At 34.2% G+C, this 27,148-nt stretch overlaps 3 protein-coding genes across 22 annotated transcripts in view; 2 read left to right on the forward strand and 1 right to left on the reverse strand.

The window, feature by feature from the left end:
- Nucleotides 1-2,409: 2,409 nt before the first annotated feature.
- LOC149536748 (DNA-directed RNA polymerase II protein) overlaps nt 2,410-27,148 on the reverse strand; it is a 121,175-nt gene continuing 96,436 nt past the window's right edge. For 8 of the 20 annotated variants that reach the window (XM_089803281.1, XM_089803292.1, XM_089803277.1 and 5 more), the window contains 7 exons: nt 25,743-25,867; nt 9,056-9,128; nt 8,806-8,867; nt 8,349-8,726; nt 3,101-3,212; nt 2,927-3,001; nt 2,410-2,818 (listed from right to left, as the gene is read on the reverse strand). In XM_089803281.1, coding sequence (XP_089659407.1) covers nt 2,606-2,818; nt 2,927-3,001; nt 3,101-3,212; nt 8,349-8,726; nt 8,806-8,867; nt 9,056-9,128; nt 25,743-25,867 — 1,038 coding nt within the window. In that variant the 3' untranslated portion in view covers nt 2,410-2,605. The remainder of the gene's footprint in view (nt 2,819-2,926; nt 3,002-3,100; nt 3,213-8,348; nt 8,727-8,805; nt 8,868-9,055; nt 9,129-25,742; nt 25,868-27,148) is intronic. The other 12 variants (XM_089803285.1, XM_089803289.1, XM_089803283.1 and 9 more) reach the window with 10 other exon arrangements.
- On the forward strand, nt 21,332-22,287 carry LOC149536749 (uncharacterized). The gene is made up of 2 exons (XM_089803296.1): nt 21,332-21,775; nt 21,915-22,287. Exons 1-2 carry the CDS (start codon nt 21,393-21,395, stop codon nt 22,153-22,155), a joined length of 624 nt encoding a protein of 207 aa, XP_089659422.1. The 5' UTR covers nt 21,332-21,392; the 3' UTR covers nt 22,156-22,287.
- LOC149536750 (uncharacterized) lies at nt 23,174-23,881 on the forward strand. Its single transcript, XM_089803581.1, has 3 exons — nt 23,174-23,215; nt 23,342-23,504; nt 23,640-23,881. The coding sequence occupies exons 1-3, from the start codon at nt 23,174-23,176 to the stop codon at nt 23,879-23,881; spliced, it is 447 nt and encodes a 148-aa protein (XP_089659707.1).

Here is a 27,148-nt window from a genome sequence, read left to right on the forward strand (position 1 = left end):
ATCATAATAGAGATTGACAATATCCTTGTGATGTCACAGTAATCGCACTATCCATTGAACATATTTCTTGTGATGTCTTATCACACAATTTAATCTTTGTATCTGTTTGTCTAAATTGTTGTTTTATACCATCAATTCCCCAAGAAAGTACAGATGCTTCCTCTTTTCCCTACTAATATACATTCATGATTAATGACTATTGTTTTGATTTTCATATTTGTCATCTTAGACAATATATATAGACTTAAACACAAGTTTATATTTGCAGCAGTGCATTTGCTTCAAAGTTTCTAAAGTACTGCAAACAAGTCCATTTCCATAACTTTTGAAGTCATTGTATTCCGTGAGACTGGCATGTCTTTGAGGGAGTCCACCAAATGTATTATGTCCCTGTCTAATTTCCAAATTCTACATGCAATCTCTAGAAAAACACTAACTCTCCTACATAGTTGCTTCTCTATATTCAATGCATCTACAGATTGTTGTAACATGTTTCAAATGCTCGTGTATTTCTCAAGTCATCTTTCAATCATGTTTGTTGCTTCTTTTGCTTCAGCGAGGATCTCTCAACTTTTAGACTTCATCTCATTCACCTCTAGAGATCACACTAATCATTGTGAAGAATGGAAAGTGACTTTGGAAGCAAGTTTATATTCAAGCTTTAATCTGCACTCTCAAATCTAATCAGATCTTCCTTAACAAGGCTTTCATACCATGTTAGAATCATAAGATTTATTAACAAAACTAAACTGTATGGAAGTTATTTCAATTTTTAACTCACAAGATATTCCTATTAACTGGTATTTGTTCTTGCAGATAGTAATCAGAATAAGGTAATGATTACTTCCATTGATTATACAAATATGAACTAAGAATGAAGAGTTCTGATTATTGTGAATGCAATACTGAAGATGAATATGAATAATAACGATCAAACTCTTAGAAGGCTTGCAGTATTCGATTTGTGTGCATCCTTCTTAGTTCGATCTGATTCGATATATACAGTCATTTCAAGACACATCAATGAATAAGCATGTCTCATGTGAGTTGAAACATGTTCATTCATGGACGTCTCTCTCAATAACCAATTATTAGTTTTCTTAATCACACCAATCTAAATCAGAACCAAGACAACATAATTATGGTGACTTATTATCGGTAATTTAAGCAAACATAATCAGACTCAGACCTATAGAATATTGAAACCATTTTCTCATTAGTCGATTTACCAATGATGCATATAAATGGCAGTAGGATTTGATCAAGTACAGATCAGTTAAATCATTATTATACTTGGATTTAATATTCAAATTTATCGTGGGTGATAGATCAAGACAATGGTTTAATTAAGTATTTATATACATACATTAATATACATAATGTATATTGTTGATTAGTATGCATATAATCTTCAGGTCTTTATATTCAAGTTATCATCCATTGCTATCATTTCAAAAACCTCATCTGTGAAAGATCTGTTTGCACATGGATACCTGACACGACCTTGTCACTATGACCCACTCTTGCATCTTTGCATTACTTCCATACTTCATAAGCTACAATTAAAGAGTGTTGATGAAAACATGGTATAGTATTCAGTTATTTACATTAAGTTTTATTTACATCTGCATACTTAAACTTACTCAAGTTGCTAACTTTTGTGTCTGGTACACTGATCATAACATGTGTCTATCATAAGACTTCTTCATTATCTTTATACCATATGTTTGCTCATGTATTGTACCAGATTCATTTTTCTATCTAATAAATCATCTAGTTTCAAAGCATTTGCATTGCTCGTCTCTAACGAATAATTACTGTACTTTTGTAGGCTTGATAAACAACTGGTACATCTTTGAAATGAACCGATGTCCAAATTTTAGAGAAGTACAATAATGAGGTGTTCATAAATTTCTGTCCAACCACTAGCAAAGACAGTGGTGTAAGAAAACATTAAAACTCTTAATAGTGGCAAGAATTAACATGTCGTAAAAAACTATCATATATTTAAGAAGTTTGGCTAATATGTTGGCTTGCTCTAAAGGAAGATAATTCATCAGAATTAGCATGAAAAGAAGCCTTCGAATGGTAAACATTACTAAGTTTATAGCATAACTGGTTCTAAAAAGTTCCAATAAAAAATAGCAGATGTTAATTCACATCAAAATAATTATGTACATGCAGACCCAGAGTGGATTTAACCAATACATTTGCCACATGATAATAAAATGAGATGTCATACAGATGAACTTGATTAACTAAGACGATCCTAAGGGATGTTGTTAGGAGTTCCTACTTTCTTAGGTTTGTCTCGGCTTAGGGTTAGTACATTATCATTTATTATACTCTTTATCATTCATTATTTCCTTCTAAGACAGTTCAGATAATAGGAGTTCAATGATGCTAGTATAACATAACTTGACATCAACTAACTCAAACTTTGCAGCAAGGATTTACAAACATTGATCGGTCCTATGGTTCATTCTGATCTTAAGCACTTAAAGGCCACCACAATTATTAAATATGCAATAATGAAAATACAAAATAAACAATATGACAAATTGCAAATGTAATGAGACGATGCATTTCATGATACTGTACATGGTCACCATTTTTTAGCATCATTACCCTTATCTTTTAGCATCATTGCTCTTGTCCAATGCTCAATGTCTTCTGACTGTGAGGATGGTGGAGGCAATGTAGGATGTTCCACTATATCCCACTCGTCAAACACACTTTCTGCTTTTTCTGCATCTGGTAGTTGATTTGGATGAGCCATACTGTTATTGCGCCTTGACTCATCTCTTGGGAGAGACTTCTATTCAAGAATTTACACAATATATATTAATAAACATTAAACAATAAATGAATGTTGTTGGTTTAAAAAGAATTAAAAAATATTATGCATTACAACCACAAGTTTTACATTTTTGCTCACTCTTAAACTGCTTGATGATATTCTGGAATCTGCAATTGATTGATCCTCACCTAGGCTATTAGGCTGAGAATAAAAAAGGCAATACATATAAATGCACCTATTATATATCATTCATGTTTTTTATTTTATTTTTAAAACTCATTTATGTGTTGCAAGCTTTACCATCACAAGTTTTGCATGTTGGCTCTCCCCTAAACTGCTTGATGATATTCTGGAATCAGCTACCAAATGATCAATTCCAAGCTTGCTGGGCTGCTGCATGTGTCTTTTTGACCTTCAAAGAGACGGTGAATTAAGTAGAGCGAGCAATTATTCACACAAAATTAAGAGATTCCAACCAAGAAATCTTATGCAATGCAATGGACAGTTCATCTGCGTAATTAGAAATATCAAACTGATTTTAAGAAAGTTAGGCTGTTGAACTGAAATATTTCAACAGTGGCATAATAATCTAGGACATCCACAAGTAACCACAATATCAACCAATATTCAGATATAAGCTCTAGGTTTCAGAGACAGAGATGCAATATTGCAAAGGCAATCAAGATGAATATAGATGTGATAGAGGTTGATTGTTAGGTTAAAAAAATAATTAAAATATTTTATGCCTGCCTGCTAGACCAATGAGATGTAAATTATATATTGATATGCTAGAGACAAACTACAAGAAAACAATGTGGCCAACTATTACTCAATCTGCATGCTCTAAAAATAAACAAGCAGGAGTTATAAATATAATGATTATTCTACTACAATAAATCCCTCTATATAATAACATTTGAGAATAAATTACGACGAAGTACATATCTAGTAATTTATTAGTATGCTTTTTCATGTTTAGTAGATACTATAGCATCTACCAAGAGGAGAAAAATGAAAAGCTCCAGAGATGGGAAGCAAGCTTAAGTTAGAAGGTGCTTCCTGTGGAAATTTTGGACAACTAAGCACTGGTTATGTTTTCAGGGATGCTTCCAGAGCTTTTGACTGGTGATTCTCAATATTCAGGTATAAAATCTAACAATGCTGCTGAGTGAGAAGCACTTCTAGCCAGTTCCTTCTGAGGGTTACTGTAATATTATGGTGAAGGGGTATTAATTGGTTGTCAAATTATATTAATGCCTTGAAAAGAGAAAATTTCCTTAACTGACAGATGCAATCCACTACACAATAAATCCTTATTGATCCAAGAAGTTTGAATCGGCATAAACTCCTCACTGCTATCATGAACAAAACGAAGTTGCAGATGTTCTAGCCATTATGATATTGATGTCTGATACTTCTTCTCAAAAAAGTAATGCATGACTGGGATGGGCTTGCCAAACTTACAGAAGAGAACTACCCAACATGATGTTTTAGCCAATTATGACATTGATGTCTTATATTTCTTCTCAAAAAAGTTGAGTTGTGGATGACTGGGATGGGCTTGCCAAACTTACACGAGAAGACCATCCTCCATGATCAAAAATGAAGTTGCTGAATTGTGGGACTTAACTGGCAATTCCAGGTACAAAATGTGCTGGAATCAGATTCTAAAAAAGTTCTCCTGTGTGTTCACATCTAGGACTTGTGTTTTTAAATGCTGAAATGTTTAGTGATTCTAGTTCGATATTTTAGATATTTTTAAGATCTAGACTACTGACTAGCAAACTCTGAACTTGCCTATCACAAGATTCTGACTTGATCTTTTTGATACAGAAGCCAGAATTTAAATTACAAGTTTCAAAATATGAAATTTGTAATGGTTTAGTTTAGCAAATGTATTGGTATATGACATTCTAAACTTAATCCCTTTTTTAGCTTCAAAGATACACACACATATGTATTTATTTGTTTGAATGCACCAAAAGATGTACCCAACCCCCAACAAAATTTCTATAGTACTGGGGTTTGGCATTTCGTACCATGTACCTGTACCCATTCCCACTTACCCTTGGAAGATCATGACTGGTGTCAGATCCTCTATTTTTAAGTTGGCTTAAACATCCTTTTAACAATAACATGAATACAAAAGCGAGCATAGGAATGTGTTTTACAAATTACAAGTTGAGTTGTTAGTTAATATGTGGGAACTGGAATGTCAACTTATAGATAGTTATAGACATAGTTCAAAATATCTCATATATATCTGCTTTTTATATTTTGGCTCCTGAGAAGTGATGTCAACTTATCTCTGATAAGTCATCACAAAGAAATTTCAAAATATCACAGAAACCTTGGTAAAATATTGGCAATACTTCTCTATTTTATCACAGTAAATAGCAAACTTATCACCCGATGACCCAGAAAAAGGAAAACAAATATTTTTTATTGGAAAAACAGATTTTAAGTTCTCGATATTTTCCCAAGAAGTTTCTGACTTATCTCCGATATTTGTAAGGCTCTAGTTGTATTTGGGAAAACTGCAAAAATACAATGTCAGAAAGCACTAATTAATAGATCTGATGTGAATAGTTGACTCAATTTAAGGTATACTATAATACTATCCACTTTATATCAAATGTTTCTTCAAGTTCAAACCATAAAATTGTTAAAAAAGACTATTGTAAAATGTAAAAGCACTTCTAGCTAGTTTTTCTGAGGGTTACTGAAATATTATGGTGAAGGGGAATTAATTGATTGTCAACTTATATTAATATCTTGCAAAAACAATATTGCCCTAATGAACAGCTGCAATCCACTCCACAAGAAATCCTTACTTGGTCCAAGAAGTTTGAATCAGCATAAATTCATCGCTGTTATCATGAACAAACCAAAGTTGCAGAGGTTTTAGCCATAATGATATTGATGTCATATATTTCTTCTCAAAAAATTATAGATGGCTGGGATGGGCTTGACATACTTACAGAAGAGAACTACCATCCATGATGTTTTAGCCATTACGATATTGATGTGTTATATTTCTTCTCAAAACAGTTGTGTTATGGATGACTGGGGTGGGTTTGCCAAACTTACAAAAGAAAACCACCTCATGATCAAAGGCCAAGTTGCTGAATCGTGTGACTTTTCTGGGCAATTCCGGGTACAAAATGTGCCTGAATCCAATTCTAAGATAAATCTCCTATGGGTTCGCATCTGGGATTTGTGTTTTTAAATGCTGAAATGTTTAGTGATTCTAATTTGATCTTTTAGATATTTTTAAGATCTAGACTGCTGATTAGCAAACTCTGAACTTATTTATCACGAGATTCTGGCTTGATCTTTTTGATACAGAAACCTGAATTTAAATTACAATGATATGTTTCAAAATATGAAATTTGTAATGGTTTATTTTAGCAAAAGTATTGTTATATGACATTTTTATTAGAGTTAAATCTTTCTATTTTTGTTTCTCTCTCTTCCATAGATTTACTCATATTTCTAATAATCACTACTCTTCTATTTTTCCATATTCTCTCTATTCAATATGGAAACTTTCTCTTTCTCTCTCCAGAATGTTTATTTTCTCTCTTTGTTCGTTATAGAAACATTCTTATGTATACTTGTATATATAGATCACTTATGATCTTTGTTTAATAATACATTCATTATTCTACCATACTATGGTATTATAGCTTTTTTTTTTTAAAACAAATAATGTCATTTTTCAAATTTTCTAGGTTATTTTTTGAAATAGGCTTTGAAAATCTATAATTTCTTCATGAATTTTTACACTCAAGATTTTCAACATCCTTTGTCTAGATGTGTTCAAAAATTTGTTTGCAAGGATATTTTCTAAAATCCGTTTAGGGTTTCTATAGTTTTTTTCCTCTAAGCACTTTTGTCCTGCAACTCATTCGCCATCTGTCTTTCCCCTGCTTGCATGACTAGCTTCCTCTATAAAACGACTGGCTTTCTGGTGTTTTTAGGCCTGCATATGACCTTTTTTTTGTGAGCCTATTTTCTACAAATTTGTGGCCTTCTTTTGCACTTTTTTTTTTTTTGTAAAATATATTAGGTGTTTTAAACCCTATCTCCGATTTTTGCCTAGCGGTTTCATTTTCCACCATTGTTTACAGTCAAACCTGCATTTTATTTCTTTTCAAAAAATGGATAGAATTTCGTTTGAAACTCTCAGGTGCTTTGTCATTTTGAAAAAAAAAAATTTGCAGATTCTTGATGGGTTTTTGTAGATGTCAACTAGGTCAGTCTTCGTTTTTCTAGATGCATCGTTTTCTGTGCCTCGATTTTTCAAGCCCACGGATTCAAAATCTAATGTCAAATTCTTTCTGGGTTTTCAAGCTCTCTTTTGGGTGTCAATATGCCTCGAAGTTTGCCTTTCTTAAAATATTCACATATTCTGCATCGAAAACAAATCATGGCATCTCTCACCAATCTTCTCTTGGAAGGGAGTCAATGATTCAACAAAAAGAAGTACTACACTTAGAAGCAGAGAATGATGACGATCTTCAAGTACTGTCACCTTGAGGTGCTTGTTCTAGGTATTGACACTCGTCATACCACAGTCAATGCTACCACAAACCAATATTGCAAAACATACTGAGCGGATTCCCTCGCAAATTATTTTCTATTGAAGTTGGATTGACCATTAAGGGAGAGTATTAGAGTTAAATCTCTCTATTTTTGTTTCTCTAGTAGATTTACTTCTATTTCTAATGGTCACACCTCTTCTATATTTTCATATTCTCTCTTCAGAATGTTTCTATTTCTCTCTTTGTTTGTTATAGAAACATTCTTATGTATACTTGTATATAGATCATTTATGATCTCTGTTTAATAACACATTCATAATTTTACCATAATAATTTTAAACTTGATTATATTTTTAGCTTCAAATACAGCCACACCCACACATACACGTGTTTTTATGAACATCCCAAAAAATGTACCCGACCCCCGACAAAATGTTTGCTGTACTGGCATTTGGCATTTTGTACCAACGTACTTGTAGCCATTCCCACATACCCTTGGAGGATCTTGACTAACATAAGATCCTCTATTTTTTAGTTGGCTTATTCATCCTTTTAACACTAACATGAATACAAAAGCAAGCTAGCATATGAATGTATTTTACACATTACAAGTTGAGTTGATATATATATATATATATATAGGTAAAAATATGAATATGGCCATTTTCTAAGACCCCCAATATGGCTAGACTAAAAAAATTCAAAATTCGTATGACTCTAGTTGTACTTGGGAAAACTACAAAAATACAATGTCAGAAAGCCCTAATTGGCAGATCTGATGTGAATAGTTGACTCCATTATAGGCTATAATACTGTACACCACTTTATATCAAATGCTTTCTTCAAGTTCAAACCGTAAAATTGTATAATATAGTAGAATTGTAAATTGCAACCGACACAGAACTGGAAAATATGAAAAAACACTGAAAGATCTCTACTACACAAGGATTGAAAACTGCAACAATTAGAAGAGCTGAAACAATACGAGATTGGCCACTCACCTTGACCTGGCTTCATTTGAAGAGAGCAATGCCCGAGCTGTTTTTGAACAGACAAGTGCCAACATCTCTTCAAAACCTTCAAAAGTGGACAGCCGTGTAGGTGAAGGCAAACAAAATGAATTAAAAACATTTGCAGTGACACATGCCACACTTTTCTTTAAAAGGCATATCCCTTCCTCCAGGTCCGTGTGTGTCTCGGTTGAATGAAGAGAACTACTGCCATACTTGAAGCTGCTACTAGCAGCAGCACCTAGATGTGTCCTTCCTGTTGGCTCTATAGATGCCACACCATAATCACTAGAACTTTTTTCAGACCAAGAATTTCCCTGACTGGAATTTGAGCTATTTTGGAGTGGAATAAAAAGAGGATGCTCTCTACTGCAGAATGCACTAGTAAGAATATTATCTACCATAAGTTTACTGTTCAAAATAAGCATGTCTGCATAAAAACCAATACCTTCTAGAAGCTGGCCGAGAATCCCAGTAAGAAGCTCTTTGCCATACACGTGAACATGAACCCTGAGTGCACCATTCATCATTCTCATAAAGGTGAAAAAAGTTGCAGAATATGTATAAAATTCTGAAAGTGTAATCTAGTATAAGCCAGAACAAAAATTAACTCCCTTGAATTCTACTTCTCTAAAAAAAGCATTCTGATGATTGAAATTTGGTCCAAGTGAAAAAAAATTAAAATCATCAGAACTTACAGCAAACCCAGATGTAAGAAGAGAAGGTGCATATAGGTAACGGATGACAAGATTTAAAAGCTGCAACATATACCTGTAAGTATAGCCAGTCCATCAAAAAGCATATACATTGCACAAACCACATATACAGATATGACAGTCATGAATTCAAGCAACATATAAATATGTTGAACTTAATGATAATCGCAAGCTTTATTTTTTATGTTGCATATGTGTTGCAAAATAAGCATAAAGGAGAAGGCATTGATACTGACAAAGATTTCCCATCACTTATATTTACTTTGAACTTTTGAACAAACAAACAAATGGCATAAAAATCAAACAATTGTGCTCATACAGTATTAAATCCAGGAATCGTCAGAAGGTAAGCATAAAGGAGCAGGCATTGATACTGAAAAAGGTTTCCCATAACTTCTGTATACTTTGAAGTTTGAACAACCTATCAAATGGCATAAAAATCAAAGAATTGTGCTCGTGCAGAACTAAATACAAGAATTAGATTTTCCAATTGTTCATTCTCCCATTTACGCAATCAAACTTGTGAGAAAAGTTTGCAAAAGAAATACCTATTCTTGAAACAATAGATTTCCTTTAGGATAAAAATTCAATATGATTATAAATTAAGATGGGACAAAATTAATAAGATTCATAAAAGTGTCAACATGATTTGATATCATGATCTGGGCCAGTCCAAATAATAACGCTCCCAAATCTCCTTTTTACATGGGAGAGGGGTACTCATTGTCTCCACCAATGTGAAACATGACCACTCCAAGAGGTCAAAGCTCTTTTACCAATTTTCCAATGAACCTAACTTAAAACCTAAATTGCCAAATTGAATTTGAGATCTCAATTTGTCAAAACCTGAATATCCTGATTAGATATTTTGAACGATTCAATATACAATTAGTAATCAATATCATACGGGTCATCCAGAGAACCAACATCAATATCTTTATTGAAGTAAGATGATACAAGAAGATTAGAGGAACCACATGCAACCCCACTGGCACTTGTAGTTAAAGTATGATACTTGAACTCCACAAAAAGTAAAGATTGTTTGGCAGCTGAAAAATCCAAATCAGTTACACTCTAGATCTCCATCCAACGACTTCATGCCACCTTCCTTGTATTCATTTTTCTTTAGTAAGAAGACATGAGTTGGAATGCACATAAGCTAGCACTTTTGCCTTAATTGTTGTCAATCGCTTGGGTTTCATTGGTGTTGAGACACCCTAATCCCAACATTCTGCCACTTTTCGAAGGCCTATCAAGAGTCATTACTAACACCAAAACTTACATTGCTAAGAGCCACTTGAAAAAAAATATATCATCACCACCACCCATGAAACCACATAGATCCCAAAGCATACTCAACCTCTAGAGATCAGACATAACATACTATCAAGTATCTAAATGGATGTAAGCCTCTCTAAGCAGTTCACAGTACTCTGTTTCCCATTTCATGAAATTGGCCCACTACCATCTCCTATGATCATTATAAAGGTAAATAGATCCAAGGAGATAACCATGGTATATATCTCTCCCATTGAATCCCCCAAACCACTGTCAAAGCTCCAATCAGCTGAACCTGGAATCCATCATGACATCATGATCTAACCATCCCCTACTAGGAGATCACATGCTCCAAGTGAACATAACAAGGTCTAAAGAGCAATGTATTATGCAAAAACTCTAAAGTGCAATCAAGAGTGTACCATGACATAACACCATCTAAACTAACATCACATGTCAAGCACTTTGTGGCATAGTACCTCATAACCAACCATGTAGGTACTTTTTCAGCATCCATCCTCTCATCCCAGAGAAAACACACCATGCTTAAGTGACTATAGGCAAGGAGAGTTAACGAGTTTGCATTAATATTGAAGCAAATCTTGTGGATATAGACAATCAACATCTGAATTATCCCACTACAATTAAATAGGTGTTCAGCCCACACAACAACATAACTCGTAGGTCCAATCATTGCAGCATGCAAACCCACTATTAAAACAGTGACATGCAAGATGAGATCTCAAAGAGAACAATCATTTAGACAACATGGCTCAAGCACCAAATCAAGCATAGATCTAACTTGCCAATAAGTCCACATCGAGCACCATAGTACAAGAATTAAAAAAAAGCATCACCACAAACATGTTGAATGACTAATCATGTACCAACATCCACATGTAGAGAAAGCATCACACCTTTTATCACCATGCACAAAGCATGCATGCAAAACTGCAAAACTACAACTATGTAAAATGTTTTGCTTTGTCTCAAAATTGAAAACCTTAAAAATAAAAATCTTAAATTGGAACAAAACTTATTTTAAAAATATCTTTGAGGAAAGGTTGAAAGTAGAAAAAAGCATTCAGGAACTAAATGAAGAAGTAATAAAGAAAGGAATGGATAATGATAAATACTTAGTGAAACAGAACAATTAAATAAACTCGATTAAGGCTTTCACTAACAGATTAAAGACAATCCTCCCTCGCAAAATTTCTAAGCAACAACCGAGGTTTGTTCATGGTAGGTCCATCTTTGATAGAATTATTGTACAAAAACTGATCCATTCTGTCCAAAAGAACAAGGATCCTAGCATGATCATTAAACTAGACATACAGAAGGCATAAAACAACTTCAATTGGAGGTTTTTATGCAAATGCCTAGAAGCATTTGGCTTTTCTAAACAATGGATAAATCTCATCTTTAATTGCATATCAACCCTGAAATTTCAATTCTTTTCAATGTCGCCCCTAAATGCTTCTTTGATATTTCAAGGGGGATTACACAAGGAGATCCTATTACTCCTTTCCTCTTTATTATCATGGTAGAGGCATTTGGAAGAATAGTCTCCCATTCTCACCAACAAGGGCATATTTTAGGAATCAATGTAACAAATGGGGTGCCTAATAATACTCACCAACTATTTGCAAATGATACCATTCTTCTAGCTAAAAGCACCAAAATTGAGGCATTAAAACATAAAGAAATATTAAGTTAGTATATAAAAGCTTCGTGACATGTAAAGTGCTGAAAAGTCGGAAATATTCTTTTTGAACACAAATAGTAAGCTGGAAGATGAAATATGTCAAATTTTTGAGTTATAAGAAAGGTAAATTTCCTTGTAAATATCTAGGGATGCCAATTGATAAAGGTGATTGATCTACTAGAATATGGGACTCCCTTATTAACAAACATGTGAATAGAATGGATGGTTGGGAAGGTAAATGGCTATCAAATGTTGGCCATCTTACCATGATTAAATCAGTTTTGTCTGTTGTACCAACCCACCAAATGTCATGCATGCTTCTATCACAAAGTGCCAAAAACAAGTTACAAAAAAAGATAAAAATTTGGCATGGGGTCTCCAACAACATGAAAATGGTCCTCATCAGCTAGGACAAAATTTGCAGTCCCATAAAGGATGGAGGGCTAGAGATAGAAAAAACAAAATGGAAAATTTTGGCCCTAGGTGCTAAACGAGCTTGGAAAATCTATCATGAACCTAGCAGTAAATGGGCTAAGATTTTATTAGACATACCTAAATCCCAATGATAACTCAAGTATATTTAGAATGGATAACCCACCCAAAGGATAAAGAGCCTAGAATTGCATTTTATAGAGATACCATTAGAAAATAATTCACTTGGGTTATTGGATCAGGCAGTTACATCCTCTTCTAGGAAGACAATATTGTAAAGGTGTAAACGAGAGTTGCAGGGCTAGACAATATTGTATCTGGTCACCATCCATAAAAGAATGGTTCAATCATAATTTTTGATGGGGCCTCTCGGGGCAATTCTAGGCAGGCAAGAATTGGATGTATTGTACATGATTGGAATAGCAGGGTTTGCAGAAAAATAGCTAAACCCATTATGGTCACTACTAATAATATGGAAGAGTTAAAGGCCTTACTTGAAGGCCTTCTCTTATGTAAAACCCTAGGAATCAACAACTTGGAAATAGAAGAGGACTCAAATATTACCATTAATGCCTTAAGAACTGGTTTTGTGCCTAACCGGATATTAAACTCTAAACTAGAAAGGGCATTTTGACTCCTTCCGCACTTAAACATTAACTAACACAATCACATACATCGTGAAGGCAACAAAGATGTTGACTACCTTGCTAATTTAGGAGATGATGGAAACATATTTTCCAAAGAAGAAATATGCCAATTTAATAATTTTAATTCAATCACTGGATTGAGCTAGGTAAAATGTTTGAGGACAAATTTCCAAACTATATTATTTCATGTATTATTCATTTTAGATGCCCCAAATTTCCACCTTTATACTTGGCCAATTATCCTAATGTAATGTTTAGCATTCTCATTTTCTAAATCTGCTTTCTTTTATGTTTTGTGCCTTTCTCTTCGGCAGTTATTTCCCTTCTTCCTACATTTTATCTTATTTCTCCTTCATTTCTTGGCATGTTTTCCCTCTTTGTCTATGTACACTCTGCATTTCCCTTCTTCCTACATTTTATCTTATTTCTCCTTCATTTCTTGGCATGTTTTCCCTCTTTGTCTATGTACACTCTGCAATTATTGGTAAGGATGTCTTCATCATTAGATTTCATGCTTATCCATTTTTTCTTGTCCGCACATTATGGTCTTTTGTGGCTTTGAGCTTCCTTCATAACCTCCTAAACACTCTTCAACTACTCATTGACCTCATGTGTGGGTTCCTCCTATCTTTTGTCTATTTTAGATTAGGTTTTGTTGGAGGCTAGTCTTTTTTTGGTTGTCATCATTAAAACTAGCATTTTGGTATTCCATACCAGTGAATATAGGAATATGGCTTTTACAGGTGACATTTGAAAAATGGATGTGTGTCCTTAATCGTCTAGGCGATATGGCTAGGCAAGATGTGGAAATGGTCCTAGGAGATAGTCATTTTACTTAATAATTCACCTGAAGGACCAATAGTTATATTATTGGGCTAAGTCATATGGTTCGAATGAATTCGAATTCGGCAACTATAAAATTCGAATGAAGTTCGAGAAAGAGTAAAAATTCGAATTAAATTTGCCTTCACAATTTTAATTATTTTCTAGATGTATGTAATATATCTTATCAATTATCAAAATAGTAAAAATTGCTAAATAGATCTCACAACTTCATAAGCTTGATGAGACATTTATTAGGTACAAAACATAAGAAACATGTGAAATCACAATAGCAAAGATATTATTTTGTTGCGAAGGTACAATCAAAAGTCAAGACTTCATAGCTTCAAGAAAGCTCGAAGTCATCAAGAGCACTTGGCTCAGATGGTTGTAGCATCATCATTAGTATCACTATCCAATTCTTCCTCAAAAAAGTAAGGCTCATCTGCGTCTGGTACTGTTGTATCTTCTAAAGCTTGTTGTTGTGAGATGACTCATTTGTTGATTTGTTCATAAGCAATTTTAAATTGCTGCGAACATAGACAAGATCTCCCAACTTTCCAAACAACAACTTGTTCCTCTTTTTGGAATGGATGTGGTCAAAGCAACTCCAATTTCTCTCACAAGCTGATGAACTTGCTACTTGACTCAAAATTCGAATGGCAAATCGCTGAAGTTCAGGAGTTTCTACCCCATAGCTCAACCACCATCTATAACTAGGTACCTCATCTCGTGTCATATCATATTTGGCTGCTCCTATTCCAAACATCCCTTCTGTTTTTCTGTATTTCCAACATTGTTCTCTAATTAGAGATGCAATTGTTGGATCTGGTTCAAATCTACTAATGGCTTCATAAGACCTTGCCATAATTTCAGCATCACCTTGTCTATCAATGTGAAACAGTTTAGGCTCCAAATAGCAAGTTGTTGCATGTAATGGAGTGTGCATCATTTTCCATCTTGAATCAACAGTCTCCCATATCTCTATGTACTCTGCTTCCACATTATTTAGTGCTCTCTGAATAGCTTCCTTGCAACGGTCCATGCTTACATAAAGCATTCCAAGGCAAGGAGTGTCACCATCAACCCTGTGGAGCACGTCGACAATTGGATCGCATATATTTAAAACCTTTGCCCCACTTTCCCAAAAGCTACTATTTAAAACAATTTTCTCTATGATCTTCCCCTTACCACTTTTTGAGAGAGTTGACTTTTCCCACTCATTGGAACAAATTACAGATCTTAAAGCTACTTTCTCTTCAACCACTCTTCCCAGAGTGACATAAAAATGAAGCAAAAGCAAATCTTGTATCACAAGGCCTCAACAACTCCCTAGATGCATGTTGCCTATAAAGGCTCAATGTGAGATGATGATTTCGTATGAAATTTGCAAATTCCCTTCCTCTATGAATTACTTCATGTATCCAAGGGAATTTTGCCAAATCATGAAGCAACAAATCCAAACAATGAGTTGCACATGGACTCCAATAAATGTTTGGGTACTTCTCTACAATTAGCTTGCGAGCTCCCACACAATTTGTTGTACTATCAGTAACCACTTGAACCACGTTTGCAACCCCTACTTCAAGAATTGCTTCCTCTAATATCTGAAATATATATTCAGAAGTTTTTTTATGATTCATAGTGTCAATAACCTTCAAGAATACAACACCTTTAGGAGAAGCCACTAAAACATTAATCAATGGTCTTTGACAAATATCTGACCATCCATCACTCAATATAGTGCACCCTGTTGCCTTCCAAGAGGCTTTGACCACAGCTAATTTATTAGTCACTATCTTTTGACCTCTCTAAGAGAGTTGTTCTCAAAGCCTTAGAAGAAGGAGGTATGTACCCTTTGCCAAACTCTCTAGCCTTTTGAAATACGACATAATAAAGTGGATTTCTAGCTATATTGAATGGAATTGCACTAGCATAGAATAAATCAGCCAGTAAATCATCAACTACTTGTTTCTCACATGGTTTCCAAAAGCTATTCAGAGTTCCGCTCTCTTTTGTTGCCTTTACAACCTGAGGTAGAAATGAAGATGAAGGTATAGTGGATGTGAATCTAGAAACATCTTCAACTCTTTGTTTCTTTTGTGCCTTCTTCATCTTTTGAGCAATAGAAGACGAATGCTCTTTCTCTAAAATCGCTCTAAGCTCTTGGGTCACACCTGGACATGCAGTAACACTTCCACCTTTACCTGTCGTAATACCAAGCAAGTGATCCATGACCCTTGTTAAACTTCCAGTAATAACTTTTGGACACAAGTTACATTGAGCTTTATTAGGACCATTTTAAGTCACATGTTCCACACCTCTGAAGTTGATTTGTTGGGAGCCATATTACAATTTGTAGAATTAAAAACAAAATAATATATTATTATTTCAAACTTTAAAACAAAATAAGTTAATTTAAAATTAAACATGTTAAAGGTCAACTTTTTTACACTAATAATTATATTATTTAAAAATTGAAATATACATTTATAATTTATTAAACATAATATAATATATCTATTTATTTATTAAATAATAATAAAAATGATAAACTTACAAAGCAAAATAAAATAAACATATTAATATATATCTAATGGACTCTAAACTCTAATTTTAAAAGTTTTTTGAACTATGTTAATTAAAAATTAATATATCACTATTTTAAATCAGTTTTAAAAAATTAATCAAATATTAAATTAACTATTACAAAATAGATTACAAAGAATTATAAAAAAATAAAATTGATTATAAAATATATAAATTGAAATAATTTTTTTGTACAAATTATATTATGTAAAAAACTATATACAAATTATATGTAAAAACTATATAAAAAAAAAAACTAAATATAAAATTAATAACTATATGAAAAGTTAAAACTCTATACATATTAGAAAATACAAACTATGTAATATGTAATACAAACTATATGAAAGTTTATACATATTACAAAACAAAATACAAACTATGTAATATGTAATACCCTAAATCATATAATATGTAATACAAACTATACAAATCGAAAAAATAATTCTATCACACACAGGCGTTGTTGCTTCGGGCACGACAAAGAGCCGAGAGAGGGAAAACGGCAACGAAGGCAACTTTGCTCGGGACAAACATCTCAGGAAAATGCCGCTGAAACTTTGCTCATTCGCAAGGTGGATTCTTCGAGGGTTCGAACAGCATTTTATAGATTTTTTTGCTTGAAAAAACCCTACAAACTCTGTAAACGGAAAATTCTAAATTTATTCGACTCTAAATAAGAAGTCCATTTTTAGCAGCCGAATCAACAACCGATTTTAGCGAATTTTTTCAGCAAGTTTTGCATTCAGCAATATCCAAATATCAAGCTTGATATTTGCCGAACCTTGTGACTTAGTTATTGGGATTTTCATAGCTTGTTTGTTTCAAACCAAGAACACCAAGGTAGATATAGTTGCCCTCTGTCGTACTCTTTATCAAAGAATTGTTGTGTTGTCTCAAGAACGTCATCCTCAACATTATTTGTAGATTTAAAATCTCTTACCCTCAAGCCTACATGGATGCCCAATTGGCAGTTTGGAAATTGCTAGTCATGTGGCTAGGCAACCCATTCTGGTAAGTAGGGATAACTTAGCCTTTGAAGTTATTTGGCCTGAAATGGAAAGCAACATCCACTTTTGACTTCATTACCTTTGTATTATCAAAAAGGACGACACGAAATGTTTTCACCAATATCTTCAAGATTTTGGTTATGACGTTTTGCTTCTTTTGAGTTAGATGATTTAGATCAATTTCAGTTCATCTTGCCCAAACTCATCAGGAATAGCTAGAAGAAGAAGCTCGTGAATCACTTGGACTCCAAAGGCAAGTCAACATGAGGTGGTGGTGATGCTACCAATGATTCATACACAAAACTCATAGTCATCCGTCATGTCTAGCTATTTCTTCCTATGTCTCTTTTTTGGTTGGATAGCGGGTGCCTCGTTTCCATCATCAGGGGTTTGGTGTCCTTCAACTTTTCTAGTCCAATAGTTATCTCTAATTCCTCTGTATTGGTCTTTATCTTTGTTTATAATATATAATGGTGAATAGTCTACCTAATAGTATGGATCTTTGTATAGGATCTCCATTTTTATATAATCGCAGTTTTCGAGCTACCTAGCAGTATTCAATAGGTCTCTGTATAGCCTCTCCATTTTTGTATAATCACAGTATTCGAGATACAATGGCAAATCAATGGGTCTCTGTATAGGCTCTCCATTTTTGTATAATTCCATTTTAAGTCTGATATATTTCTAGTTTTTGTTTCTATACATATACTCTACATCAAGACTCAATACAATGGAAGGGGTTGTTTTTAGTATCTATCACAATTCAGCTCATATCCTCAACATATACCTTCATACAATTTCAATTATATCATAAAATGTTGTATATAAATTTTGTTATAGAAAGTTTTATTCAATTTAAGCTAGTTTGATTAATAAATAACTTGTATGAGGGGCTTGTTTTTATTAGACCTTTTATTCTCTCAATCTTTTGTTTCACAAATTTATATATGGGTACAAAGAAACATGTTTGTAACAAGTGGCCAATTAGCCTATCATTCTATAATTTAGATGCAATTTTTTTTGGGTCTGGTGACTTTAACTAAATCTACCCATCGAAAGCTTACAAAAATATAATGGTAGAAATCATCGACAAGCAAAACGAAATATGGTTAATAGATAACCAATTCCTCAAATATTCTTTTCAATTGAGAACATATGAATATAGGATTAATGATCATCTAGCTTAATGCCTGTTCAAGTACTCTTTTTATCATATTAAGGATAAATTTCAGATTGTCCTCTTGTGTTACTTACACGTAAGATTATACTATTACATTTTTAAGCACCATGACATTTTCTTTTAGTTGTTTTTCCCCAATTCTTACATCTAGGTAAATTTCACACCTCTCCATTAAATTTCTGATTTTTTAGATACTATATTTACAAGAATTTTGTAAATAATTGGTATTACTTACTCTTTTGTTGCTCAAAAATATGTATAGGCTTTATTAGAATTCATGTGTACTTTATTAGCTTTAAATGTCACAACTAAATTTACATTTTAATCACATTTATACTAGTTTCTAGTGATGTCTCTTCATATCACTTTTCATATTGTTATGTGGCTAACATCTAATCTTAGTCAAAATCAAAGAATGTGGACAAGGTGTGTTGAAATCAGATAACAGAAAGCATAATGGATGTTTCTCTATCCAAGCCCCTTTTCAGCAAAATGCAAAGCTGTTCCTTGTTTGTAACATCTAGCCATGTAGAAATTGTTGGCTAGGATGATTGGTTTTTTCTTTTTTTAAAGCTATCCTTGTGTAATAAGGTAGTGGAAATTGTACACAAAAAAATTAAATGGAAAAGAAAACTTGGATATGTAAATGAGAATGTTGGTTCTCATTAACATACTGCTTGTCCAGGGCGGAATCATAAAACTATGTACTATGCTTTTCCAGGCTGCATAACTCTCGGGCTAGACCAGAGGTTTTTATGCTTTTCCAAGCTGCATAACTCTTGGTCTAGACTAGAGGTTTTCTTTACTCTGTTTTTTCCTATCGCTGCCCACAATGGAAGGAGCTCAAACTATATTTTCTTTCAATTTATTAATAAAATAATTTTCGGGCTTCGGGCTTCAACAAATAAATAAATAAAAAACCTCAAAGGAACTAGGTCTAGAAACTAGCTTCTTAGTGAATAAACAAAACCACAAGTTATTTCTTGATTGTGTAAAACCTAAAAAACCATTGTGTTCAATAAAACCTATGCACATCCATACCCACTTCTCATGTAGAAGAAACAGAAGTTTGAAAAAGTACCAAACAACTTAATCCAAAACAATGGATTGTCATATAAGAGCATCACCCTAGATTTTTAAGGAAAACCTATAAACCCCTCAAGATCTAAGGATCATAAATCCAAGCCCTGCAAGCACAAACATACGTAAGGAAAAATAAGTTCAAGAACACCAAGCCCATTTGTAGGCCAACTCCACAACCACCATCAATACATACAATCAAGGGAGTCTAGCTCTTTCAAAAGCTTCCAAATCATCAAATGATCAACTCCATATCATGCATGCAATCAGATTAACAAAAATAGCTTCTTTGTATTACTAAGGAGTTGATCACAAACACCCAATAAAATACTTTGTTGCATGAAACCACAAAGTGTAAAAAGCACAACCTCGTCCATTAGGAATTATTTTACTATCAACAAAGAGCTCCAGATCAATGTCATTTCAACATTCGCCATCCTTCAAATTACATTAAAAACAAGAAGAGTTCCGCTCATCAAAGAATCAATATTGTTCAGTCAATTCCTTTAGATTACATCCAGCTTGCGAGGCTATGAAATCTTCGTAGAAGGAATGTGAAGATTTACCTATAATCTAGAACACCAAGAAATCTTATTTGCAAACACGTAAAAGCATTATGTGAGTAAATGCAAGTTCATGCAACTCACAAAAAGCCATAGTTCCAAAAATCGCCATGAGATCGCCGAAATCGCGATAAGATTCATGGCTCCCGATTTTTTTGGAATCAAAAATCGCTGGTGGCGATTTTTTCCTGTGAATCGCCTGAATCGCCAAAATCGGCGATTCATGGCAAAAATCGCCAAAATCGCCATCGTGAATCTCTAGAAATTGGCAGCGGCAGCAAGGATAGAAAGTTCAATTTTAAAAAAAAAACACATGTTTTATTTGCTTTCTAAGTTGACTTTCCTCTTTGTTATAACCCTAAAGAGCCTTCTATTTGCCTAGTATGAGTAGAAGAGAGGAAGAGTGAGAGAGAAGAAGAGAAAAGAGAATCCATAGGTTTCCAACCGGCAAAAAGGAAGAGCACCAAAGAGATCAAAAGTCCATCTGGGGAGGCCATAAATTGCATTGGGAGCATTAAGGAGTCAATATCTACACTCCTCAACTCATTTGCAAGAGGTAAGTGTTGGTTTTTTTTTTGCATGTTAGTGTAGTATGCATTTTTTGTTAAATTTTTTTAGTGTTCATTTGCAAATCTTGAATGTTATTTATTTTTACTAAATTGCAAACTAGGGTTTGTTGTTTTGTAGTTTTTGTTTATTAGTTGCAAACTTTGATTTTTTACATGAATTTTTTTATTGCAGCAGCCCTTTGCTTTCATTTTCCAATTTCCACAATGGGTAAAAAAGATGAATGCTGGAAATATAATGAAGAGTTTCCTGGGAGAACCAAATATCAAACAGTATGTATATTTTGCAAAGAAAAAATAAATTCGGGAGGTATCTATAGATTGAAATACCACATTGCTGGCATACCTGGCCATGATGTCATAGTTTGCACTCATCAAACCGCTGAGGCAAAACGCTCTTGTTTAGTGGCATTAGAAAAAATTGAACAAGACAAGTTGACTAAGAAAATGCAACTTGAAGGGTTAAGAGGTATTGGCTCCCGTGCTCCCACATCCGCAATCGCATCTACATCTGCAAGTGCATCTGCATCAGCTTCCGCATCCGTAGGTTGTGTTGGAGAGGGTTCTTCTAAGCCTCCTTTTCATCCTAGTGCTAGTGCTCATGTGAGTGTTAGTGGTAGTCGGTCTCATACTGAGACAGAGTCCAACACCAACCTATTGCGGCCTAGAGTGCAGAAAAACAGAATGGATAGTTACTTTGTGCCCCGCACTACTCCTGGCTCCCAACCCACGCTTGAGGGCATGGGTTTGAACAAGGAGATTCATGATGCTGCCAGAAAAGAGATTTGCAAATTCTGGTACTTTTGCAACATTCCATTTATTGCAGCCAGGTAATTGATTCTTTTTTCTTTGTTATCTTCAAAGTTAAAGTTAAAAGTAAAAGTAAAACTTTAATTATATCTACTTGTTTTATGATTTTAGTTTTTGACATCTAAATTTCTAATCAATATCATTATCTATTTGTGACAGGACTCCTTATTGGCAGAACATGATAGATGCAGTTACCATTTGTGGTCCGAGGTTTAAAGCCCCAACTGAGGCTGAGTTGAGTGGATACCTCCTGGAGGAAATGGTTGAGGATATGAGGCATGAGCTTGAGGACAACCGAAAGGAGTGGATCGAAAAGGGTTGCACCATCATGACTGATGGTTGGACAGATAGGAGGGGAAGAACACTCCTCAATTTTCTTGTATCCTGTGGAGGTGATTGATCATTCTACTTTCCTACATACATAATTTTGAATCGTGATTGACTATTTCAAATTTTGATTTGTTGATTGCTAATAGTAATTATAATTCGTTGTTTTGTTACTTGTAGGATATACCATGTTCCTCAAATCCATTGATGCTCCTGCTCATATAAAAAACGCCACATACTTATGTGAGGTTATTGAGGAAGTTATAGCAGAGGTGGGGGAACAACATGTGGTGCAAGTGGTGACGGATAATGCAGCAAGTTATGTTGTTGTAGGTAAACTTTTAACTTTTTAAGTTTTGAAAATAAATTTATTTGAATTTTGAACTTTTTCTAATTCTAACTTAGAATTTCTAAGTTTCCTAAGTTCTAACATGTTTGAAATTTGAATTTCTAATTATCTTAAAATTGTTGTAGGCAAACTTTTGATGGAGAGGCACCCCACCATATTTTGGTCCCCTTGTGCAGCACACTGCCTTGACCTCATGTTGGAGGAAATTGGCAAACTTGAGTGGGTCAAGTCATGTGTGGAAGGGCAAAAAACATATGCAAGTTTATTTATAATCATTCATTTGTCCTTAGCACAATGAGGAAGTACACAGGAGACAAAGAGTTAGCTCGTCCAGGGATCACGAGGTTTGCCTCGAATTTCATCACCTTGCAGTCCTTGTTGACATCAAGGGATGATTTGAGGAGCATGTTTGTTGGGCGGGAGTGGATTTCATCTTCCTATGCTACGACCACTGCAAGGATAGATGTGGTGGATTGCATATTTGATGATGATGGTTTTTGGAAACCTGCTAGAGAAATCCTTAAGGTAATTTTATTGCAATTTAACATTTAATATTTTACAGTTTACTATGCTAATTGTTTAATGATTTAGTTTTACCTTAAGTTATATTATTGAATTATTCTATGTTTAAGTTTTGACTCAAATTTTTGTTTTACTTTATATGTAGGCCACTGAGCCCCTTGTATCTCTCCTACGAACTGCTGATGGGGAGAAGCCCTCTATGGGCTACATATATGAGGGCATGCATAGGGCCAAGGAGTCCATTAGAGCTCAGTATGCAGGAGTGCATGAGAAGTATGCCCCTATTTAGGACATCATTGATAGGAGATGGCAGAATCAGCTCCACAGACCCATCCATGCAGCAGCTTACTTTTTGAATTCGGCATTTCGTTTCCGTCCTGACTTCAAGGCGGATGAGGAGGTTCTCACCGGATTATATATAGTGATCCAGAGGTTGAGTACTGATGAGGATAGCAATGCTGCAATTATTGAGCTTGATAAGTTCAATAATAAAGAAGGGCCACTTTTCTCTAGCAGGGTAGCCATAGATGCTCGGGAAACAATACAGCCAGGTAAAAATTAAATAATATATTCAATGTTCATGAATCTAGATTCTAAACTTAAAGTTGATTATGTAATTTTAGAGTTTAACTTGTAATTTGTAATTTGTAAATGAGACTAATTATTTTTATTTTCCCTTATTTCAGATAGATGGTGGCAAATGTTTGGGGCCACAATCCCAAAACTTCAAAAAATTGCCATTCGTATTCTGAGTCAGCCAAGCAGCGCTTCTGGATGTGAGCGCAGTTGGTCCATGTTCGAGCACATCCACTCGAAGAGGAGAAACAGGTTGACAGTGCAGAGGTTGAATGATCTTGTCTTCGTTCATTACAACCTCCGTCTTAGGATCAAACAGATTTTGGGCACTGACTCCTCTCCGATCATCTGAAGGAGATTGATCCAAAATCAGAGTGGCTCATAGAGGTTGTAGATCCAGTCTTCACTGAGGAAGACCGTGCGTGGATTGACCAGGTGGATATAGAGGCTGAGGCAGCTAGAGCACGTTCTCCAGGCATTGGTAGATGCACACGTGCACGCACAGACACAGGCCCTAGCGACATTCGTGAGCCCATCTTATATGCGAGAGATATGGCTCGACAGTCCTCTAGGACCTACATTAGACGCCTTGCTACTAGGCAGACTGGATACTCAGAGGCTGAGGCTGAGGCTGTAGCCGAGCTTGAGGATGATGTTGAGGATGATGATGACTATGAGCCTGAGGCTTGAGCTGGAGCCTTGTTTTTATATTTTGTTTAAAGATATTGATACTGAATCATTGATAGACATATGTTTCAACTTTCATGGATCTTCATCTTAGATTCTTACATAAATTTATGATTTGATGTCTTATGGATCATCTTACATACATTCTATGATTTAAATCATTATGATCATTTGATTTCTATTTACTTCAGCTAGCCTACAATTTACATTTTAGATAACATAGTTACGTATGTGATGGATTTTATGTTCCATGTTTATGTATGTTAAGTTTTAACTTCTATTTGATGATGTTATAGTGTGCTTAAGTTATATTCAATAAAGGGTGCATGAAATAAGTTTTAAATTGTTAAAATCTTTAAATTTAAAGGGTTTTTTCAAATTTGCTGATTCATTGCCGATTCACGATTCGATTCGGCCTTGCCAATTCCGATTCACGTTTCTTTGCAAAAAGCACATGCAAGCACAACCTGCAAATCTTGGAACAAAGCCCTGATACGAAATGAAGGGAAATTTGAGATCAGTATGTGCATCCAGTACCTATTGTTTCTTCACAAACAAGAGACAATATGCTGATACAAACACATACTAAAATGTGAAAAGGAAGAATCGGACAGTTTATTTCCCATGATTACAACCTTAAAGGAAAGTTCTATTTTCAATCTTGTTAGATCGGGTAGTTTCAATAGCATGCATTCATTGATATTTAACAATACAAAATCATTAAAAAGCAAGAATAAGACAAAAGATAGAACACTAAAAACAAGCAAATAAAATTAAACTTTTACAAACAAAAAAAACAATATAAATAACTTGTAGAAAAAAATTCCCCGTAGATACCCACGAATTTCATTTTAAGAAAATTCATCAAAAAACTTAACGATACCCTAATACCATGAAATGATAATTCAATATTAACAAAGGAGACGAAAGCTCCTTATATAGAGAGTACAAGACAATCTTTCCATAATGGAAATGATGAAGAATGGAAACATGCAAGATGGAAAAGAAGGTTCCTCAAACTAACTAAAGATGAAAACACAAAAAGAAGTTTCTAAATACCAACTCAGATAACCATCATATTAATATTACAAAATTGTTTTAGAATTCAAGTCCAAACTATTATTCAACCAAAAGTGAAAGAAATGATGTAGGAACTTTTTGAGTAGCCTTAGAAAGTCATATTCATCCTCAATGCTGCACCCTTGCTTCTGTTGTGATATCCATGTTCAAAGAAAAATAGAACTGACAAATAGAGAGGAAAAGCCCAAAGAAGAGGTGAATACTATAAGATACTTTAAACTTATATGCCAAGTCCCCATTAGCAGAACAATCATACGAGCAATTTAAATGGAAAAAACGAGTTAAAAGAACAGTACTACTGATGATTTTTGAAGTTAGCTGCATGCAAGATGGACAGAATTATTAAAAAAATATGGGATTGCTTCAAGAAAAAAGATCTAGATCCCTTACATCACTAGGTTAAAAGCAGAAAATTCAACACATGAGACAATATGCAATTGCCCTACCCCAGTGATGCACCAAGCTCTTCCACTGAAACTGAATATGGATCAGTTCCTCGTGGTAAACGAACACCACAAATTTGACGATAATCACTATTCAAACCTTTGCTTGTTCCCTCTCCATCAGGTACCTGAGAAAAAATGAAAACTGTGAAAAATATTGAGCAGCGATCCATTAGAGTTGAAACATTGTTGCTAATCTAGACACTAGAAAGAAACAATAAATGAGAAAAAAGAGCTTAAATACCCAGTTGCATATAGGCCATGATTCATGCAACAGAATATGCATTTCTCTTAAATTATTTCATACCAATTAAAAACTCTTATGACTACTTTGCTATCATAAAAGACAATTTGAGTTGTAGAAGTGACATGAATATTATAGAACTGTCTTATTTCCAATTTAAAATAGTATTGTTTGAACTTCAACCCATTTTTTGCAGTACTGACAACCACTACAAAGAAAGACAAACACACAGCAACAAAGTTCAAAAACAAAATATAGAAATAAAAACACAATTAAAAAGTACTACTAGTTAAATCAGAAAAGTTTCTAGGGTTCTAGAAAATCTGAACATAAAGCATTTAAAACACTGTAAATGTTACTAAAGTGGATAAATCTAAGTCAAATCCCACGCTGTTGCATCTATATAGGGGTAGAAAGTCATGTGAGGGAAAGAATCAGTAACAAAAAAAAAAAAGATGCTAAAGATCAGAGATGGACATCAGAGCTTGAAACCAGAAGCAGCAGCATACCTGTAACAAGGATCAAAGAATAGTAACCAACCTATTTCCAATTTAAAATAGTATCAATTGAACTTCAACCCATTTTTTGCAATACTCACAACCACTACAAACAAAGATCAACATGCAGCAAGAAAATTCAAAAGTAAATAGAGAAACAAAAACACAATTTAAGAGTACTATCAGTTAAATATGAAAAAATCTAGGGTTATAGAAAATCTAAACATAAAGCATTAAAACACCGTAAATGTTACTAAGTCAAATCCCACACTGTAGGATCTAAATACAGGTAAAGGAAACACTATGAAAAAACAAGGTGCTAAAGATCAGAGATGGAGTTCAGGACTAAAAACAAGAAGCAGCAGCACACCTGTAACGAGGATCAAAGAATAGCAACAATATCCATTATCTACAACCAAAAGAGGGCCAACCCATAATGATACAATTTAATAATTTACATATAATAATATCAGGGATTGACAAGCCTAAGTAGACAATCATGCAAGAGATAGGGATAACTCCCATTAGAACCTTTCCCAAAGCTAAAGGATCACAAAACTCTGAGGCTAGCAAAAGTAATAATCTAAACCAGTCCTTGTGACCTGGGGAGCAAGAAAGGGAGAATCACAGATCATCAACCCTTAAATAAAGCAGACCCATGATCCGTA

The sequence above is a fragment of the Cupressus sempervirens genome, chromosome 10, assembly GCF_028749045.1.
Source record: "Cupressus sempervirens isolate cs-2001-9-10 chromosome 10, ASM2874904v1, whole genome shotgun sequence".
NCBI classification, from domain to species: Eukaryota; Viridiplantae; Streptophyta; class Pinopsida; order Cupressales; family Cupressaceae; genus Cupressus; species Cupressus sempervirens.

Bases quoted from the DNA above. Each gene is read 5' to 3' on its own strand.
- LOC149536750 (XM_089803581.1), top strand. From the start codon at position 23,174: ATGCATAGGGCCAAGGAGTCCATTAGAGCTCAGTATGCAGGA. The intron at 23,216-23,341 runs GTGCATGAGAAG...CCTGACTTCAAG, and splicing joins TTAGAGCTCAGTATGCAGGA to GCGGATGAGGAGGTTCTCAC. The intron at 23,505-23,639 runs GTAAAAATTAAA...CCCTTATTTCAG, and splicing joins TCGGGAAACAATACAGCCAG to ATAGATGGTGGCAAATGTTT.
- LOC149536749 (XM_089803296.1), top strand. From the start codon at position 21,393: ATGCAACTTGAAGGGTTAAGAGGTATTGGCTCCCGTGCTCCCACATCC. The intron at 21,776-21,914 runs GTAATTGATTCT...TATTTGTGACAG, and splicing joins ATTCCATTTATTGCAGCCAG to GACTCCTTATTGGCAGAACA.